This window comes from Zalophus californianus, chromosome 4, assembly GCF_009762305.2.
Source record: "Zalophus californianus isolate mZalCal1 chromosome 4, mZalCal1.pri.v2, whole genome shotgun sequence".
In the NCBI taxonomy this organism is placed as follows: Eukaryota; Metazoa; Chordata; class Mammalia; order Carnivora; family Otariidae; genus Zalophus; species Zalophus californianus.
In genome coordinates this window covers 14,507,068-14,528,323 of record NC_045598.1, presented here as the reverse complement: position 1 = coordinate 14,528,323, position 21,256 = coordinate 14,507,068, and the positions used below count along the sequence as shown (strand labels likewise).

Below are 21,256 nucleotides of genomic sequence, written 5' to 3'. Positions count from 1 at the left end.
CGTGCCCCGTGGAGTTAATGAGGCTGAAGCCAGCAGAAAGTTTAAAGCATGTTATTCATAGAACTGTTTCTCCCTAATCAGCTATTGTGTCTTTTCAGACCCCCACTAACTAGCTGTCTCTGCAGAAGCCTGCACTCATGGTCAGCTGGTAAGGTTCCAGCCTGGGAACAGGCAAGGCCCTGCCTTCCCTCCCCGAGATAACGAGCCCAAGACCCCAGCCAGTCTGTACCAGCTCTCGCAGTGCGCCCATAGCCCTTCTCCTCGTCCTGAGATAACCTTCAGAAGGCGGGGCTGAATTGGGCCTGGTTCTGATGTCAAGTCTCCACCCACCCCGGTGAACATGGAATATTACCTATATGCCACTCGATGTGCATGCTCTGTCCTTTCTCATGAATACTCCTAAATTTCCCAGTCCTTTCATCAATATGTGTGCAGTCTCAACCCCTGTGATTATAAAATTTTGTTCTGTCCCCCTCTGGGGAGGCAGATTTGAGGCTTGTTCTCTGGTCCCTTCCTTTGACTGTCTCTGGAATAAACCCCTTCCGTGCTGCAAACCTGATGTCTCAGTGACCGGCTTTGCTGCACATCGGGCAGACAGGGTGGCCGGAGCAGAGCGAGCAAGAAAGCATCCCGGGGATTGGGAACGGGGGTTGGACATGAGGGGGCCCAGTGCACCACCGTGAGACTGTGCCTTTCACTCTGAGACAGACTGAGGTGACGTGACTTGCACGGGACAAGATTGCTCTGGCCGATGCGTGGGGAAGAGCCTGTAGGAGGTCACAGGAGCTGTGACCTTGACTCCAGGGACACACCCGGCCCCAGGGGAAGAGACTCCCTGACTTTGCTCTCCTCTCTCCTCTGACTCTCCTGCTGGTCTTCCCTGGACCAAACCTACCAGGGAGCCAGAGGGCAAGGGACCCTCCAGTGCAGCCACAGATGTCAGCCTCCCCGGGACAGGTGGGGTGGGAACAGGGCCAGAAGGGCAAATGGACAACATCCAGGACAGAGCAGGTTTGAGAAAATGGTGTTTGCTGTATTCTGAGGCCTCTTTCCGACATTTTTAATTCCATGGTGCCCAAGATGATCAGCAGAGTGGCCCGAGAAAGAGGTACACGCTCAGGACTTACTGAAAAGAGAGTTTTTTAAGTTAAAATGACGAGGTCATGAGAAATGTTACATGTTTTTGTGGGGTGGACCTTTCAACAGAATGTTTCTAAAGAACAAAGAGTAAATCATGTGACAAGAAAAAACCACAGTGGCCCTGATCAGAATGAGAATGAGAAGCCCTCATGCTCCTTCCTCAAACTCTCTCCTCCTTTCGATCCACACTCTCCTGACTTTTCCCTCACCTCACTGTCCACTTTCTCTATCTCCATGGCAGGCATCCTCCTTTATTTGACCAGAGTTCCCTGAGCTTGGCCCTCAGCCCTCTCCCTAAGTGGAATGTGAACACAATGGCTGGCACTCAAGCAACCATATTGAACCATGAGGTCCTACACTTAGAACGGCATAGAAGCAGGACATAGGACCCCCAGTCCTCCATGCTTGTGAACTCACTTTTACATTCAAAAGCACCGACTTCCAGATTTCTTTTCTGCAAGAGAGAAATAAACTTCCACCTTGTTTAAGCCATCCTTATCTGGGGTTTCTAATTCTGATGCACCACCTAACCTAATTCTGATACTCAGAGCTGAACCTAATTCTGATACACCACGGCGAACCCAAAGCTGAAAATCCATTCCACATCCTGTTTCCTATTTCATGTTCAGCCTCATTGTCTAGCACAGCCTATTAGAGAGGTTCTACAATGAGTGCAGATGACATCAGAAAGATACTCCTATAACAAATTACTCAGTTGAACACGAACCCTCTCCTGTTACCAAACTCCCAGGACGAAAGTGAAGTCTGAAAATTACCTGAATACATTTATTCTAAAATGCACATTTTCTCCCTTATTTTAATGCATCCAGACTTGATGCATTAATGCAATCCAGACACATCTCAAAATCAATGTCAAAAAAAATATCAATGACAATTGACAATTGTCAGACAGGGAGCATTTTCTTGACTTAGTTGTGTAAAAACCTTCTGTTGACCACTTCACATACGATCAAAGAAGAACCAACATCAAAGCATGGTAGATTAAATAGAGTACAATTTTGCTTTGCACGCTAAAATCCAAGGGAATTATGGTTCAAGATGAGTCCTCCCCAACTCTTCTTTGGCTCAGTCTCAGCGGCAGACCTCAACTTCCCCAGTATGTTTCTAACCTTCTAGCTGGTCCCCTGACATCTTAGCCTTTCTCCCAAGGCAGTGGGTCTCCAACCAGAGTGAGCAGCAGAATTACCTGAAAAACTTCTAAAACTGAGTTGCAGGGCCCTGCCCCTAGAGTTTCTAGTTCAGAAAGTTTGGGTTGGGGCCTGAGAACTTGCATTTCCAGCAGGTTCCCTGGTGATGCTGCTGCTAAGAACCATGATTCTAAGGGAAGGTCTCCCTTAAATTCACCTGCCTGTCTTTATTATGTTTCCCTTCTTCTACTGTTCCTGTTCAGATTAAAAAACAAACAAAAACCGAGGTAACTTCTCAAATAATTCTGACTCTTAAAAATTTCCGGAACCATTTTGACCCCTAGCAATGGAGTATTATAAACGCAGGCCACTTTAACTGCCTTTTTACCCCTCAAGTGGACAAGAATTCAGTTGAATCATTTCCCTTTTTTTAAATTTTTTATTTAAATTCAATTTAATTAACATATAGTATAGAATATACTGATTCATCAGTTGCATACAACACCCAGTGCTCATTTCTTCAAGTGCCCTCCTTAATGCCCATCCCCCAGTTACCCCATCCCATCCCCCCACCCGCCTCCCCTCTAGCAACCTTCAATTTGTTTCCTGCAGTTAAGAGTCTCTCATGGCTTGTCTCCCTCTCTGATTTTGTCTTATTTTTCCTTCCCTTCCCTTATGTTCATCTGTTTTGTTTCTTAAATTCCACGTGTGAGTGGAATCATATGATAATTGTCTTTCTCTGGCTGACTAATTTCACTTCGCATAATAACCTCTAGTTCCATCCACATCACTGCAAATGGCAACATTTCATTCTTTTTGATGGCTTATATTCCATTGTGTATATATACCACATCTTCTTTATCCATTCATCTGTCAATGGACATCTGGGCTCTTTCCATAGTTTGGCTATTGTGGACATTACCGCTACAAACATTGAGGTGCAGGTAACCCTTCGGGTCCCTATGTTTGTATCCTTTGGGTAAATACCTAGTAATGCAATTGGTGGGTCTTAGGGTAGTTCTCTTTTTAACTTTTTGAGGGACCTCCGTACTGTTTTCCAGAATAGTTGCATCATTTCTATACTCAGTGCAGGTGGATGGTGTGTTATATCGATAATAAGATTGCCTATTCCTTTTTCATTTTTTTCTGTCATAGAACCTTTCATCTGTCCACGGGTGAATCCAGTGTTTGGCCATGATCTGACTTCTGTAATTAATAAATTATAAATAATAAAAGCTAACTTGAGACTTCCAATGGGATTGACCACATTGGACAAGCCATCTAAATCCAAGGCTGATCCCTCCACAGGAGGGTCTCTCAACCACAGCACTGTTAACGTTTGCGGCGGGACCGTTCTCTGCTGTGGGACAGTCCTGGGCATCCTGAGATGTTTAACAGCTTGCCTGGCCTGCCCCCCAGATCCCAAATGTGACAATCAGACACATCTCCAGACATTGCCAAATGCCCCTTGGGAGCCCAGATCCCCTTCGGTTGAGAACAGTCCTCTACCATTTTGTCCCTTGGCTCTGAGGCCAGTCAAAACAACGCAAATGGAAGGGAATTTGGGCAGTCCATCTACACCAGCCACATAGGCCTTTAATGCTAAAAGCTAAAAAAAAAGCCCTATGCTCTAGAGCAGCATTTCTCCAAATTTAACATGCCCCCAAATCGCAGGGAATCTTGTTACAATGCAGATCCTGTTTCCAAGGTCTGGGTGGGACCTACCTGGATGCTCAAAGCATGGTCCAACCCAGACCAAGTGAATCAGAATCCACATTTTAACATTATCCCCAGGTGATTCATATGCACATTACAGTATGAGAAGCACTGCTGGATAAAAACACACTCGAATTTAGCTAGCTGAAGTCCTGGCCTGCAGGCAGACCTGGCAGAAGAAACAGGAAATGCAGCCAGTCGTCCTTCTGCCCCCAGCTTCTGCAGGACTTGCCTAGGGAAGCCTCTCTCCCCCACCCCACCCCCTCTTGACGCAGCTTCGAGGGTTCCCCGAAGCTCCCATAGCCCTGGGGCATCTGCTAAAGACCCAAGCTATCCCTTGCACTGTGCTAGGGCCGACCTTTTCCGGTTCAAATTCAAGTTGAAGTAGACTACATGCCAAGGCCTGCATGGCCCATGCTCTTACTAAGTCCCTCCCAGGAACCTTCCGGTGTCTGCTAAGACTGTCACCTGAAGCTCCAGTGGCAAGCGAACAGCAGCTTGTCACAAATGCCACTTGCATTCTGCTCCCCTGGTTCTACTCCTTACACCATTCTTAAATTCCTAGCCAACATCCAATTTGGGTTTTGGACGCATTAAGTAATATATTTTCCCCTTCCCATGTTAGGTGGCTTTTGCAGGGGACCTTAAACTCTCCCGTTAACCCATTCCAGAAGGCCATCTTATCTTTTTTAACATTTTAGCACAAATACTACAGAATTATATCTCAAGGGGCACCTGGGTGGCTCAGTCAGTTAAGCGTCTGCCTTCAGCTCAGGTCATGATCCCAGGGTCCTGGGATCGAGCCCCACATCGCAGCGGGGAGTCTGCTTCTCCCTCTCCCTCTGCCCCTCCCCCTGCTTGTGCTCTCTCTCTCTGTCAAATAAATAAATACAAACTTATAAAAAAAATGACATCTCCAACTCTCCTATGCTGCTTATCACTTTCTACTGAGAGTTAAAGTTATTTCTGCACCTGCTTATCTCCTCTTTGGGACAACAAACTTGGAAGACAGGTTACATATTTGATTCATTTTTGCATCCAGGCAAAAGCTTGCACATAAGAGATGCTCAATAAACATTTGTCTCGTGAATGATCATGACTGTTTTCACTATGCCCCTTGGTCCATTTTACTTATGAATTAAGTAATTCTTCAACTCCTTCCAAATGTGACATAGAGCCTAGTTCTCTGGGTTAGCCCACCCAGAACGGATCCTCTCCCACACACTGGAAGTCTGACATTATTTCCATCTTGCAGATCATATGCCATGTTGTCTAATTTGCTAATTGATTTCTCCTTGTATTTTTCACTGCTAGCCTTCAGTTAATGTTTGAAGTCCTTTGTCTGCTTTCATCTGTTCTCAGATCACCTTTGCTCCATTACCTAGGCAGCTAAGGATGTGATTAACGAATTATTTCAGATCTAGATCTGACAATGTTCTCTGCCTAACATCAAAGTATAACAAGGTGACTCGGGGTAGGAAAAGACTCGAAGCTGTTTTAGTCCTTGGTGGGGGAAAATGAGACAGGGATGGGCCTGAGCATGGCTGTTGGTATCTCCCACATGGGCGTGTGGGAATGTGATGAGAATGCTGGTGATGAGGATGATGATGATGATGATGATAGCATGGAAGGGGGAGTCATCAGGATGACTTTCTCCCTGACACTCAAGTATAAAGAATGTCCAAACCAAATCAATTTGGCTCACCTAGCCCAGGTCGGTACGCTATGGCTCCACATCCTGGTGGTCAGTCAGCCTATTTGAAAGGCGGGGACTATACACTCTACAAGCCAAGGTTGGGCCCACAGATCTTTGTTGAGGTTTCCAACCACAGCATCCAGTGTTCAACCTTACCTCAATATGCCACCAGGGGTCTCCTGACTATGAGTGGACTAGATTTCTACCACGCGTGGAAAACTCCCAGATCAATCCTTATCAGTTTCAAATGACAGGCCCAAGTCAAGCTAGCCTAAGTCACAAAGAGAATTTATTGGATCACATGATTTGAAGGTTCAGAGTGGAAGTCAAATAATGTTGGATCCAAGGGTCTCTGTCTCTGTCAATCTCTCTCTGCCTCCATAAGCGCATTAGCTTCCTTCTACAGGCACCTTCTTCCAGGTAAGTAAGAAAGATGGTCACTGGCAGCTCCAGACTTGCGTGATCCGTATAACACAAGGCCCCAGAGAAAAAGGAGACTTGTAATCAAAATCTAATGAAATGTTCTGAGTGGTACAGTTTGGGTGCCTACACCTGGAAATATCCCCATGGCCATGAGAAACTAAACGTGTGTTGGGACATCGCAGGTCACAAGTCCACCCTTGTGGCAAGTGCAAGGCCCCATGATGGCTATAACCCTGCAGGATCCCTTGCAATAGAGCAGAGTGATGGTTTTTCAAAGTAAAAAATGGTTTTTACCAACAAGATGGACAGAAGGTATTGACACAAATTGCTCACTACACCACATACACACACACACACACATACACACACACACACACACACAGAATGCCTATGCCTGGGAAGCCGATCTCCCACATCCTGCTGTACCACCACCACTACACTCCTAGCAAAAAATCAGAGGACTTTTCTCTATCTCAACAAGCTGTCTGGGAATAATTAGGGCACCTAGTGTGGACTTTAGTGGCCAAGATAAAAGAGCTTTCTATGGTGGTATAAAGGCTGGCTCCCTTCTATCTGGAAGCAGAAACCACTGGATAATAAGCCCCACTCCCATGCATGGAGATGTTTATTGTCTTGTTTGTAAATATGAACAGACAATCAAGGACCAACAATGTAAAACAACAACAACAACAACAACAACAACCGCAAAATGAAGGAGGGCAGCACAATCAAACAAGGTAGGGAAATGACCTGGAAGAAATAGAGATAATTCAGGGAACAGAAAATGATTTTTTAAAAATCTCTTACTGTTACTCTCAGAGAGAGCCAAGAGAACAAAGCATTCATAGAGCACCAGGAAGTTATGTTAAAATGGTAATTAAATAATAAGAAAGAGCTCTTAGAAATTTTAAGAAAATATATGATTGTTGGAATTCTTTAAATCAAGAAAGTGTTGGAAGATAAAGTCAAGATATTTCTCAGAAAGTAGAACAAAAAGACTGTAAAAAAGAAAATATTACAGAAAAGATAAGAGACTCGGAGAATCAATCCAGGAAGTCCAACAGTCAACTTTAAGGAAATCCAAAAAGAGAAAACAGAGCAATAGGAATTCTCAAAGAAACATGAGTATTTCGGGCGCCTGGGTGGCTCAGATGGTTAAGCGTCTGCCTTCGGCTCAGGTCATGATCCCAGGGTCCTGGGATCAAGTCCCGCATCGGGCTCCCTGCTCCTTGGGAGCCTGCTTCTCCCTCTGCCATTCTCTCTCTCTCTCTCTGTCTCTCATGAATAAATAAATAAAAATTAAAAAAAAAAAAAAAAAAAAAGAAACATGAGTATTTCCCAGAGCTGAAGAATAACAGTCCTCAGACTGAATGACCCCACTGAGTGCTAGCCACTCAGGTGGGAAAAAACACTTATGCGCAGCACTAGCACTGTAAGCTTTTCGAACACTAAAGACAAAGAAGGGATCCTAAAAGCTTCCATGAAAGAGGGGGAAATAAACAGGTTAGCTGAAAGAACAAGAACAAGAAAGAACAAGAATCGGGTACAAGGTTGGGTTTGGTCCATGGGCCCTAGTCTGCCAACCCCTGGGCTGGACTTGTACATCCAGAGAAAGTATGAGGAAGCCAAGATATTTTGGGACACGGAAAGATTTAGATATTTGCTTCTTTTTCCCAGAAAATTATCTGAGGATGCATTCCAACAAAATAAGAAGGTGAGCTAAGGCAAAGACATAAAGTCCAAAAAACAGTGCATTAAACTCACAAAGATACTAAAGAAGTCATAGAATGAATGACAGGTGTCAGATGGAAATCCAATGCCCGTCTGACTCTCCTTCTGACAGGTTCCTGGGCCCTAGGGGTCTTCATTCCGGTCATTTGAGTGTGTCGATTACACAAACCAAATGAGACTCAGTAGGTCACGGGCCCATTTCATCCCTGATGATTCCCACGTGGACCAGTCCATGCTCTGAGATCCCATCACCTCACCCACTGACTACCTGTCACAATGATCCCACTCACTTGCCCCAGTGATTGCCTGCCGCCTCCTGCTGTGCATCCCTGGGCATCCCTCAACCCCTCTGAAATAATTTCACCTGCAGCCCCTCCACCAACATCACTGGTCAAGAAAGAAAAGCCCAGGATAAGCTTTCTTAAGATTATGATGCTCCCCTCCCCAATTGGGTTCTCAAAGTGAGAGGGATGGAAGAGGAATCTGGACCCTAGGGGGTTCAGGGGGGTGATAAGTGAGAAAGTGAATAGAGCCAGGGTGCACAGGATGGAGAACAACCAAAAATTCATGTCTTCTCCCCTCACTTTAATACAATGAATCTGGCTTTCCATGCTGTGTGGTGTACACCAGCATTTGAACTTGGCCAACACAGGCAACATTAGTCTCAGAGGGCTGCCCAAATTAGCACCCTGAACTGCAGAACCATGTCCCAGGCACCCACAGTAATATGTCCGACCTGACCCAACATTTCATTCTTGTTGGAGGAGGCGCAACATTTATGCTCACAATTTCTCCCCAGATTTTGGATAACGTGAATTAGCAAATCCCTTCGATTCTTCCTGGGATAACCCTTCTGCTTCTTACTCTGGAAATCCTAAGCTTGAGCTAGCTGTTTACTCACATAGGCATTTGCCCATCGAATGCCTACGTGCCTACTGTGTGCCAGGCATTGTTCTAGGACTGGAGATAGAGCTGTGCTCACAACAAAGTGCTTGCCCTCAAGGAACTCACATTCTCTTCAGGAAGAACAGGAAAAATAAACAGAAACCTGCCATGTATTGTGTAAGGTGGTGCCAGGTATGATAAGTATCTCCCTCTTTAATTACCCTGGTTTTGTCAAAACTACCATCTCATCATGAGGCCTCCCCATTCCTCATCCACTTTAAATTGCTGTATGGCAGCAACCACCCAGTCCTCCAAGGACTTGGTGAGCAGGTGGCTCTTTAGTGACTGTGGGTATCACGGGCAGCTAGTGTGCCAAATCATGCCCCCACCTCTGCCCAGTTCCCCCCCTCCCCTCCGGGCCTGTGGCCTACAACCGTCTTCCTGGTATCAGTTAAATATCTTTGTTTGCAAGCTGCAGAAACTTCTGCCAACCAAAGCCTAAAAAGAATTAGGTTAAAGGAAGTTGGGTGTCTCATGAAATAGAAGGAGAAGCTGATCCAGCAGGCCTTGGGAGAGACAGAAGGCAAGGAGTCTCTAGCAAGACCTCATCAGTCTCTTTAAGACACTAAGGACAGGGGCACCTGAGTGGCTGAGTCAGTTGAGCATCCGACTCGGCCTCAGGTCATGATCTCAGCACTGTGGGATCGAGCCCCAGGTCAGCTCGGCAAGAGTCTGTTTGAGATTCTTTCCCTCTCCATCTCCCTCCCCCTCTGCTCCCCACCAAAATAAATAAATAAATAAATAAATAAAATTAAAAATTAAAAAAACGACATCAAGGACACAATGGCTTTGTCTCTCTGCCTCAAGCTGCTGCATGGTTCCGCTGAGGAAGTGGAGTCCCTGTCTGATTGGTTGGCTCGGGTCATGTGCCTGCCCCTGGGGGTGGGGCCTCATTGTGATTGGCAGTTCCAACAGGACCACCTAGAATTTGAGGCAGAAAGTGGGATGATGGTATCCGAGGGGAAAAAGGGTTCTGAGCAGAGAGAAGCAAAAACATCCACAGGACTTCTGAAGCCCCTGGGCGTCTGTACCCACGGCTCTCACCGCATTTCCCTCCTCAGGGCTATCATCAGCTGGACCCGGTTCGCCCTTCAAGGCTCAGCTCAGGTGAGAGCTAGCTCCTCACCATGCAGGCTGAGTGAATTGTCCCCTCGGTCCTCCAAGCCTCCCTGGCGCTCTCCACCACCCTGCTGCAGGGGCCGCTCGCACATTTGCTCATCTGTGCGCTGGGGTCCGCAGTGGGGCCTTTTCATCTCGGCAGGGGACACGTGTTAGGGCCCTACACGGCTGCCAAGTCGAAGGTGTTGAATTCTTTTCTCTCTTTGCGAGGACCTGGTAACCATTACTTTGCACCTATTTGGGGATCTCCGGGCAACACTGCTGCCCTGGCAGTTTCTCTGACTTCTGGCAGCTCCTTGACTTCCAAGCTGCTTTGCTTTGTTTCTGAGATGTGCTTTTTGTTCTTGCATTTTATCTTGCTGGGCTGTCTTCCTAGGGCCAGCGTTTCTCTTTAAGGGAATCCAGTTGTTTGTCTTGTGCTCTGGCTGACAGGGAGGCACCCCAGCCTCTGAGATTCTGAGTGTGTGGACTTCCTGGATATCACACACACATCTTCCGATGACTTGGGACAGCAAGATTCATGTCGTTTGGAGTAAGACTCTAGGGCTTAGAGAAAATACCTCCAGAATTGCCCAGACCCAGCAGGGGTTCTTCTGGATTTTCTCTGGGAGGAGTTCAGCTCCACCATTTTACTGAGGTGGTTTGGATATGGTGCAGTGGGTTAGCGGCAGGGCCCGAATCCTGAGCTCTTACCTCCTTGTTTGGAATTCTTTCCTCTAGCCTCTGTCTCAGGCTTCTTGCCTTCTGAGGAGCAGCATCCCTGAGCACTGCAGCAGATGATGGATCTGAGTCAAAGGAGGAAGTTCTCAGTTTCAAGAAATCCAGGTCAGGAGCCAAAGAAACCCTAAAGATTGGGTTCTGGGCACCTGGGTACCTCGAGGGAGGGCAGAGCAGCAGACTGTGGACAAACCACAGCACAACTGGTCAGATGAGGCCGCCGAGGTCAGCTTCAGTGCATCCATGGAACTAGACCCCCCCGCTTCCGGGACCCGCATCCGAGTGAGCAAGAACCGCAGGCCTGTTCCTCAACTCACCACTGGGAGGCAGCATGGAGCGACAGCATGAGAGTGGCTTGGGAGCCGGCCCGGTGAACTGGGCCGTCTGTGGCCTTGGCTGGTTACTTCCTTGGCAGGGCTCTGAGCCCAAGTTTCCCCATCTGTAAAACACAAACAACAATGCCCACTTCACAGCGTTGGGGTGAAGGTTAAATGTAAGGCGTCCTGGCAACAAAAGGCACCTGCCTCAAAATCTCAGAAGGCTGTGGGCCACCTGCTGCCGGGTGGTCGTTGGGGGCCATCGGTGGGCTGCAGGAGCTCCGGGATGGAAGACCCCGTCAGACCCTTCCTCTGGAAGATGCACCAGGTCTTGCTCAGCAAATATCACTTCTGCCTCTTTCCAAACACCCATTTTCTTGTGCCTAGTCATCTCCAAGTCACGGTGTCGAGGCACTTACGGACCCCAGTTTCACAGGATGACTAAGGAACACTGGGCCACATCAAACAATGCACATCACTGGGAAATGTATATAATGCAGGTCGACTCGTAACACGTGTGGTAATAGTAATGCTTTCCTTCGGCCGTGGCGTGACACGGACCACCTGAATGGCAAAGAGTCTCATTTTTAAAAAATATTTGGCAAGATGTGATTACCTTTCAACAAAAATGTTTCCAAAGAGTCAACTTTATTCAAATCATTTTAAACTTTATGTACTCATTAGCTATAATTTATATTTTGCCTGTTAATTGTAACAGAGTTTAGAGCATTTTAGAAGAAAAATCTTTTTGCAAACATATCAAAATAATTTTAATTTTTCTCTTTAGATTTATTTTGTTTTTTATGAAACATAGGTTTGATACACTTTGAATACAATTACGTTTTAAAATCATTTGGATCATTACGGTCAGAGGAGCAAAAATTATGTAAAAATTTGATGATAACGTAATTGGAGATTTTGCTGAAATGAAAGCAAGAAAAACTTTATGGAACTAAGGCACAGTCACTTATGAAGTACATATGTCTATATCCCATAAGTCATTCAAACCTGGCCAGCCCATCAACAGAACACCCGGACGCACCAAATAATAATTAAACTCGAGCGACTTGGACATAATATCTGACTTTCAGTCATATAAAAACTGTGGCTTTCCATATAATCTTTAACCCATTGTTAGGAAAGTATATTTAGATAGAAGGATAGAACATACTTTATTTCCCACCTTGGCGGCTTGGCGGCTTGACTGATAATTTTTAAATATTTAGACACATGGCATGGGGATCCTCACATGTACTCTTGACCCAGACCCCATAAACATTAAAGTCTTAGGGGCGAGCCCCACCACCACCATGCAGAACAGGTTCTGGAGGCTTCCAGGAAAGAGGGGATGGGAGGGGGTTCCAAGCAGGAAGGGGCTTTGCAGGGGAGGCCCGCTAGTTCATCTGTGTTAACTAGTACAACTGCTCCTATAGGGCAGGTTCCTCTTCTAAGCACTTTGCAGGTACTGTTGGATTAACTCCAACGGGTGCCAGGAACGGGTGCCATTATTATCCCCACTGTACAGGTGGGGAAACTGAGACCATGGGAAGTGAGGTCATTTGCCCAAGAGTATCCAGTTAGCCAGTGGTAAAGCCAGGCAGCCCAACCCCAGAGCCCAGAGCGTCCTCACAAATCGGGACCCTACCACACTGAGCGCCCACGCAGTGGGCGGGGGCCTACGTGCACACACTACACACACAGAGGCGCTCAGAGACACAGGCATCCCAGCAAAACACACAGACACTTGTGCATCACCAGGCACCTGCCTGCACCTGTGTGGGCGTCTCTACTCCCCTGAGTCCCCCTCCCTCTACCTCCTTGGGTCAGCCTGGGGCAGTGGAACTTTCATGGGATGAGCGTCTGCTGTTTCCCGTCCCTCCCCAAGACCCCCGCATCCATGAAGCCTCAGTGAACACGGCAGTGGCCCTGATACACTCACGCCGTCTCTAAGACGCCACCACCCAGCTAGTCTGTCCCAGGACAGCCCCTCCTGTGACCCGATGCCCATGCCATCCTGGAGCTGACAGTACCTGTGAACTGGGCTTCTCTTCCTGGCTGGTTTCCCTCGGGGGCCAGCACCATCTTGTCCCAACACGGGTAGGAGCGGGACGCCTCCTGGTGTAAAACCCTTCATTGGCGTTCCATTGTTCCCTGGACAAAGACCAACAAGGCGCAGCCGTGCCGTTTTACAAGGATGTAGGTGACCTTATAACAGATGACAGCAGGCCCACGCCGAGGATTCTTGTCCTTTCCCCTCCATCACAAATGGGAGAAGCCAGCTGCGTGATGAAAGCTGTACAAACCCTGTTCCCAGCGGAGGGACAAGTCTCCCTGGTCTTTGGGTGTCCACAGCTTCTCTTCACTGGGATGAAAATACCACAGGTCTCCCTCCGAGAGGGGCCTCATCCTCATGGGAGACTCCGGGGCCCTCTCCAGCATTCTGCAAGCTCTAGACCACCTGCCCATCAGCCTCAAGGAAAAGGCATACCGTGGGGTGAACAGGAGGTCAAGTTCCCGGGGTCAGCTTCCCAGTGAATCATGCCCTTTGAGGCCCGCCCACCAGTAAGTAGCACAGCTACCTCAGCCGCCTCTCAGCCCCTCCTGGATGCATGTCCTCGGACCACAGGGCCTTTGCACAGGCTGTCTCTCTAACTAAACCCTCTCTGCCTTCCTCTTTGCCTGATTAACTTCTGGAGACCCCTGCTAAACTATTTCTTCCACACAGCAGCCCTCACTGGCCCCCTGCCTGGATCAGACACCCCCATAAATGCTCTCAGAGGCCCATGGACCATCCTGTCAAACCACTTATGCCTATTTGTAAGTTTCCCTTCAGTATGTAATTACTAATGTCCGTCTCCCTACTGGGCTGGGAGCTCCCTGAGGGCCGGAATCACAGTGTGTGGCTCTTCGGTCTCTGCCCGGCACACAGGAAGTCCCCGGTATAGGTGACTGACTGAAGAGGCAACGAATCCCTTCAGGAATAAGGTTACCCCACTTTTCTGGAAGACGCCTGCCGGAATCATGGGGCTCCGAGGGAAGCCACAGAGGTGATGAGATCAAGCTCTCAGCCTGGTGCCTGCAGCATGTCTGGAGCTTAGGAAATGGTAGGATGGTGGGGGCGGGGGGGGCGGGTAGAGCTTCTACGCTGTTCCTCTACAAGGAACGCGTTTACACCAGGAGAAAGAAGACGCTGCTTTGAGACTCGGCTCTTTTCCTTCTACTCACCTCCCCCCGACCACCCTCCACCGAAGGAGTTAAAATCCGTCAAGTGGGGGCCATCATCCTGTCCGAGCACTGGGGGCCCAGCCACCTATGCTCCACCCCAGCAGGGGTGGGTGCTCGGAGCTCCTGGGACAGCAGCTGTCTCCCCTGTGGCCAGGTAAGGAGGAAGGGAAGGAGGGGCCCGACGTCTGTGGGGGCCTCCCGTGGGCGCGGCATCCCGCAGAGAACTCTACACCCTTCATTTCCTTTCTGTCCGGTCCACAACTCTGAAAGGTGGTTCCAATTATCCCCCTATTATGGATGACGAAGCTAAGCCCAAAGAGGTGACAGGCCTGGCCAAGGTCACCCAGCCCCTAAGTGGCAGAGCAAACACTCGACTCCTAATCTTGCCGATGCAGAGACCCAGGCACTTTCCACCACATTGTGTCACTGTCTGAAAACTATAAAACCAACCACGTGTCCCAAATGCCTGAAACTCTCCTCCGCGTCTGAGTCCTCCCCAAACCCCCCGACCCCCAAAATGTCAGCTGGGGACACCTCTGCCTGCAAGCCCACCTGGATTTCCCTGCCTGGCTCTGGCCCCACAGTCCTTGGTTTTCTGCCCCAGGTGCACATGGAGGAAGCTAGCAGGGGCCCCATCCTGGCCAGGCCAGGAGTCAACATGGCTCACCAAAGGAATTGCCTCAGAAACCCAGCCCTTCCTGGGAAACACCCTTACGCTGCTGCAGGAAGGGCTAGGTGCCAAACGTCCCAGGAATCAAAGCTCCTTTTCAGTTGTTTAGACTTAGTTCCTCAGTGACTCACTGTTTGGGCTCTCATGACCCAGGCCAGGAGCCAGGGGCTGCCAGGAGGGGCCCTCGTTAAAATCAAAAGGCAGTGGTGAGCAAAGGGGAGCCCCCTCTCTGGAGACCGTGACTCACGGCCGCTGGGTGATCCTGGCCAGGTGCACTCACCTCCCTGGCCTGCCCCCCCCCCCCCCGAGTCTCATCTTGGGGGGTGAGTTCCAGGAGGAGTCAGGAGCAGGAAATGGGAGGGGCGCGAGCTAGGTCAGTGTTCACCCGGCTTTACCTTGCATTAAAAACTTTTAATCCCAAATCACTGGCAGAGATCCCGCCATCCAACCGTTTCTTCCCCTCCTCGGGTGGCACCTGCCCAGCGCCTGTACCCTTGACCACGGTGTCACAGCTCTTGTGTGGGGGAGTCCTTCCCGCCTGCAGTGTGAGACCCAGCCTCCACGCCGACCAGCTCCTGAGCGGCAGGCCTTCTGCCTGGTGTCAGTGTCTGGTGGCAACATGACTTTTGCTTTCACGGTCACTTTCCTCCATTAAAATAGAAAAAAAAAAAGTGAAAAGCAAATGTTATGACCGCATTGGTAAGAAGACCTATATAATCCAGGCTGGATTATAGTCATTCTGATTTTAAAGAAACTAAAACATTTTGGGAGCCCCTAAAAATATCACGCATGCTAGGCACCAGCCCTCCTGGAAGCACAAGGTAAGCCCTTTGAACTGCCTGGGCCCAAATTCTGGCTCACTGTGGACTTAGGCGTGTGCCTCAGTTTGCCGCTCGGTAAAGTGGGGATGATCAGAGCGGTGGCGTCATGGGGCTGTTGGAAGGCTCCTTGAGATCTTGCCTGAAAAGGGCTTTTGGCACCATCCTGGCGCATAGTAAATACTCAGAGGGGGCCAACCACCTGGCTGCTTTTGAGCTCCTCATCCTCCCGGGAAGGAGGCAAGGTGGGCATGCCTTCCATCCCCATAATACAGACAGGAAAACTAAGGAGACGAGAGAGGCAAAGGACCTGCCTAAGCAGTGGAAGCAGGACCACGAGGCTGCAGATCAGGCAGCTCGCAGGTCCTGTGCTGATGGAAGTGGCTGGTCAAGTGGGCCCCGCTCCAGACCAGGAACAGGGGGTGCAGGGCAGGTAGAAGCAGCACGCCAGGACAGGGGGGTATCTTGCTTCTGCCTCTGCCGGCGTGGACTCAGGGGCGTGGACAGCAGCCAGCCCCCAAGGCCACTGTGAGCCCATGACCGGTGGGCCTTTGCAATGTCCTGCCCCAGCAGAGCTGGGCCCTCCCTTCTCTCCCCCTGACCTCTAGCCAAGCTCTGAAGCCTGGCCTCTGTGTTCTGACCTTACCATGGGGACAGCAGCTCATGCTGGGAGACAAGCTGGGCCAGGGGTTACCGTCTTCCCAACCCGCCCCCTAAGATAACATCAAAAGGGTGGAAGTTTCCAGCCCATGCCAGAATGTGGGTTTTCCAGCTGACCCAGACAGAGCCTATTTCTACGGCTGCACACTGCACCACTGTCTGGGGATCTAGGGAGACAGAAGTCACATCTGGGAGCGTTTTCACTGCTTGTCAAACAAGCAGGAGCCTGCCCAGGAAAGAACAATGAAGAAAAATCCCTAAGCTCAGCTGGCTGAGCTCCCAGCCTCTGGCCTATTCGATCTTGGACAAATGGCCCCCTGGGTCCCCAGGGTCCTGCCTCGTGGCCAGGCTGCTCTCAGTGCTCTCCCTCCAGGTGACATGGAGGCTGGGGTGGGGGACAGGGAGCAGAGAGCATGCTGCAGTAGCTAGTGCCATGGAAACAGGACAGACTTGGCCACGTGGACGGAAGTTTCTCAGCTTCTCTGGGCCTCACTTGCGGCATCAGTAAAACGGGGATGAGGAAAAGATGCCAAGAATGAAAAGCCCTTGGTACAGACCCTGGCTCACAGCCCAGCCAGCGGGAGCGAGCACCATGATTTTTGGGAAAGGGTAGGTGAAGGGAGAAGCAGGGAAAAGAGAGAGCCACAGATTGCTCCCTGAAAACTGCCTGGAAACCAAGTCCATGGGCCCCAGGCTGGCCCCTCCCCTGGGAACTTGACCAAAGACCTGGAAGTATAGTTACATCACTGGGCATTTGGTGGTTAACGATGGGGAGTGGACAAGGACCCAGTATTTAACTAATTGGGGAGGTGCCCTGAGATCAGAGGCACCCCGCTCACTTCCTTCTGCAGCTCAGCTCCTCTGTCCCCGGCTCACCTCCCCCTCCCCTCAGGATGAAGTCTCCCCCTCTTCTGACCTTCCTTTGCCTCCTGGGTAAGTGATCTGTGTGACCTTTCCTCTTCCTCCTCCCGGGCTGGGAACCGAGAGCTCCCCGGAGGTCCTGGAACCAGGCTCTAGGGAAGGTGTGGGGGTCATCTCAAGGCCAGTTGTGCCCGAGGTAGCACTGGCCAGGGACGAAGGGAGGGGTGGGGGTGGGGGGACGGCAGCCCGGGTGGCCTGGGAGGGCACAGGAAAGGGGCTGGCGGGGACCCAAGCTAGCACACTCGAGGCTCCTGCCACTCGCACTCCACCCCCTCCCCATTACCTTCCATTTTTGGCTCCAACCCGCCCCCCGTTGCTGTATCGGCAGGATCTGCAGGCATTCGGGGAAGCCCTGGTGGTCATGAAGCCAATCCAGTGGCATCTGATGGGACGTGGTGGGCACAGAGTGCTCTGGGGGCATGGAGCTGACGCCTGGGGAAATGATCAGGACCCCCTGGGAGACATTTGGGGCACAGTGGGGGGCAAGCAGGAGGGTGAGTGGCTGGTATTCTGGAGAGGAGGGAGGCGGTGGGAGGGGCCAGTGGGTGCGGTGTCACGACCGGGGTGAGCGCTAGGGACCAAGGTGGGATGGACAGCGTGGGGATATTATTACTGATTACATCGCTGTTATTGGGAGCAGGGTGCTCGGTGAGCGGGCTGGACGGTCGGGCAGGTGTCTGGACTCAAGACTGGAGGGGACACGAGGGAAGCCGGCCGCAGAGGGCAGGGCCCTGACCGGTCTGCCGGCCTCTGCCCCCCGCGCCCCGCCCGCAGTGGCCCTGGCCGGCGGGAACCTGGTCCAGTTCGGGGTGATGATCGAGAGGGTGACGGGGAAGCCGGCGCTGCAGTACAATGACTACGGCTGCCACTGCGGTATCGGCGGTTCCCACTGGCCGGTGGACCAGACCGACTGGTGAGCGGACGGCCCGCAGCGGGAGCTCCCGGGGGCGGGGAGGAGCCGGGACACCTGCCAGGTGGAGGCTGACCTCTCCTCTGAGCCCCTTTGAGCCCTGCCCCTCCGCCGCCCCCCGGCAGCCCCTGGTCCAGCCCAGCCTGGCTCACAGGCCCCTCCAGGTTGCCCGTGACCCTTCCAGGTGCTGCCATGCCCACGACTGCTGCTATGGGCGCCTGGAGAAGCTGGGCTGTGAACCCAAACTGGAGAGGTATCTCTTCTCTGCCGGCAGGCACAACGTCTTCTGTGGTAAGTGAACAGCTCTGGAGCGCCCCAGATACTGGGGCGGGTCTGGGGGGCGGGGGGCAGCTTCAGACAGGACCCCCCCTCCTGATGGCGGCCCCTGGTTCCTCATCAGGGCCGGACCCTGGGCTAGAGAGACGGGCGAGGTGGGTCTTCCATCGTCACGGCACTGTAGAGAGGACTGGCCATCCACCCGGATGCTCGCCTGGCACCCAGTCTAAAGATCCCGGGACCTGTGGGCTCCTGCCCTGGCCGCAGGTGCTTCGCCCCACCAGAGGCCCAGCCAGCTCCAGCCTCTGGGAAGGAGGCGCAAAGGGGGCAGAGCTGAGCCAGGCCCAGAGGGGCTGTACCCACATGCCCTCTCCAGGGCCTGGGCAGCAAGGTCCGGAGCAAGGTCCCCAGGACAGAGCCTCGAGGGCACAGTCCCAGACAGAGCTGGAGCTATGATTTGGGACAGCAGACCCCATTGCCAAAGGCTGACTCCCCCCAGGGAGGCTGTCAGGCTGGACCTACTTGCTCAGCTTTCCCAGATCCAATGCCCACTTGGACCAATTAGTTTTCCTCGTCCCCAGCCCCAGGGAAGCGGCCTGGACCAAGTGACAGTGTGGAGGGCTCCATGCAGACGGGCCCCGTGGAGGGGGCCCAGATCAGAGCACCAGGCCTCCCAGCTCCAAAGCCAGGAGCAGCCTGGAGGGAGGGCGGTGCCGAGTGAGGGAATGGCAGAAGAACCCAGGAGGGTCCAAGAAGACAGCTCAGATCACGAAGATCTGTCCTGGGGGAGGGGGCGGAGCCACCAAAGGCAAATTTAGCTCAGTCTCTTGCCCCTGCAGCTATCTATCTACTCCGTAAGGCAGCTTTGACAGGTAGTGAACTCCCCATCTGTGGAGGTTTATGCAAGGGATGGCCCTGAGGGGATGGCACCTGTCCGGGATGGCACCGAGGGGGATGATTGAGGAGAGGTGTCAGGAGAACGGGGTCAGAGGCTCAGGGCTTCACCTTCTCCTCACTGGGTGAATTTGGGCAAGAGATGTAACCTCTCAAAAGCCTCTGTTTCTTCCTCTATAAAAGGGAGCCAATCACACTCACTCCCCAGCTTAATCCAGCTCCCAGCAAGAACCACCCAAAAGAACAAATGTGGCTGATAAACCCCTGAGTTTTGCTGGAATAGCAGCTGCGGGCAGAACCCACAGTGGGAAGTGGAGGCTGACCTTTGAGGGCAAATGAGGATCCCTGGACATTTCTGTGACATGTGTTCTTGGGGACAGAGAGAAGCCAGGGCCACTGAGGGCAGACAGAAGGGGTGGGGAGAAGGGGAGGCTCTGGGGCCCCAGTGCCTGCAGAGCCAAAGCCAGCTCTGACCCCAGGCCGGGTGTAAGCACACACATAGAGAGGGGCCCCAAGATAAATGCCAGGAAAACGGGCTCTGTCCCCTCGGATGGAGACAGGCCCAGGGCCCGAGCAGGCCCCCAGCCTCCGTCTCAGCGGGCTCCAGTCTGGGCCCAGGCTTCTCTGGGGCCCACAGGCCACCTGGGACTGAGTCGGTGTCATTCTTGCTCCCCTGTCAGCTTGCTGGCCCCACTCCACCACCATCCATGCCTCCCGTGGGGAAGGGGTTGTCTAGAAATCCATCCCAGGGCTGGAGCAGGTGCATTAGAGAAACACGTGGTCTCCGGGCCGGCCAGAGGGCCTGGGGTGGGGGGTGGGGGGCGTTGCGTGAGCTTGGGAGAGGAAGGAAGAACAGCTAGAACAGACTTCCCCCAGCTTCCCAGCGTCCTGAGCACCCCGCAGGCCCCCCATCTCTCACCCACACCCGAAACGTCCCCGCAGCTGTGGGCTTCCAGCAGAATGGGACAGAGAACGTGGACCCTAGAGAGCGGGAAGCCCGAGCCACTGGGTCCCTGACTCACCTTGTCCCATCAGCCGGCAGAACCGCCTGCCAGCGTCAGACCTGCGAGTGTGACCGGACAGCCGCCCTCTGCTTCCGCCGCAACTTGGGCACCTACAACCGCAACTTCGTCCGTTACCCCAAGAAGCTGTGCAGTGGCCCCACGCCGCCCTGCTAGGGCCGGACCCCGCCTCCTGCGGCCCCAGGCCTGGGCAGCCCTGACACCAAAGGCCCTCCCCCCAGAAAATTCCTTTCCCGCACACCCATCCCTCCCTGAGAGCTCCCAGACTGTGGCCTGGACCCGTCACTGGTCCCCCTAGGAAGAGCCAAGGGACCCTTTAGCACCCAGAAGATTCTATAACCCAGCCCTGAGATCTCCGTTCCCTCTTCTGAATAAGTGTTGTCCCATAATTCTAATATTTTCTGATCCTCAGATTCTATCATTATAGGATTTCATGAGTCTGCAGTTTTATTCATTCACTTTTTTTTTTTTTTTTTGAGTCTCTACCATGTGCCAGCAACGTGCTAAGCACTGGGGACCCGTCAGGAGCCAATGTGACACGGTGACCCCTGCGGGTGATCCTAACATTCTGTCCTCTCCATCTCCCCTTAGAGTGAGTTTTCGTGATTCTCTTTTTCTAACATTCTACAATCTTATGCAAGACAATAATGGCGATCTCCAGAAGGAATATATCTGGCCATATGGTGTCATGTGAGAAGCATGAAAAATACCAACCTAAAAATATTGTCCCCACCATGTCATCGGGCCTCAAATCCATCCCCATTAGCAGACTGGCTAAGTGTGAAAAGAAGCTCTAGAATCATTCTATCCAAACCCCTCCTTTGGCAGAGAGGCGGCCAGGGGTCAGAGAGGGGAAGTTCTACCTGCAAGGGTGTCCTCACTCCCAGCCAGTGTGCCTGTGTTTCTTC

General features: G+C 51.6%; 1 protein-coding gene across 2 annotated transcripts; it reads left to right on the top strand.

The window, feature by feature from the left end:
- The first annotated feature begins 16,850 nt into the window (after positions 1 to 16,850).
- Positions 16,851 to 20,611, top strand: LOC113915369 (group IIE secretory phospholipase A2). 2 transcript variants are annotated; one of them, XM_027581245.1, is made up of 5 exons: positions 16,851 to 16,934; positions 17,177 to 17,258; positions 18,021 to 18,159; positions 18,341 to 18,447; positions 20,362 to 20,611. In XM_027581245.1, the coding sequence occupies exons 2-5, from the start codon at positions 17,219 to 17,221 to the stop codon at positions 20,502 to 20,504; spliced, it is 429 nt and encodes a 142-aa protein (XP_027437046.1). In that variant the 5' UTR covers positions 16,851 to 16,934; positions 17,177 to 17,218; the 3' UTR covers positions 20,505 to 20,611. The 2 variants fall into 2 exon arrangements, with proteins under 2 accessions (XP_027437046.1, XP_027437038.1); XM_027581237.1 differs by having other exon boundaries at positions 16,862 to 16,934; positions 17,218 to 17,258.
- Positions 20,612 to 21,256: the final 645 nt, after the last annotated feature.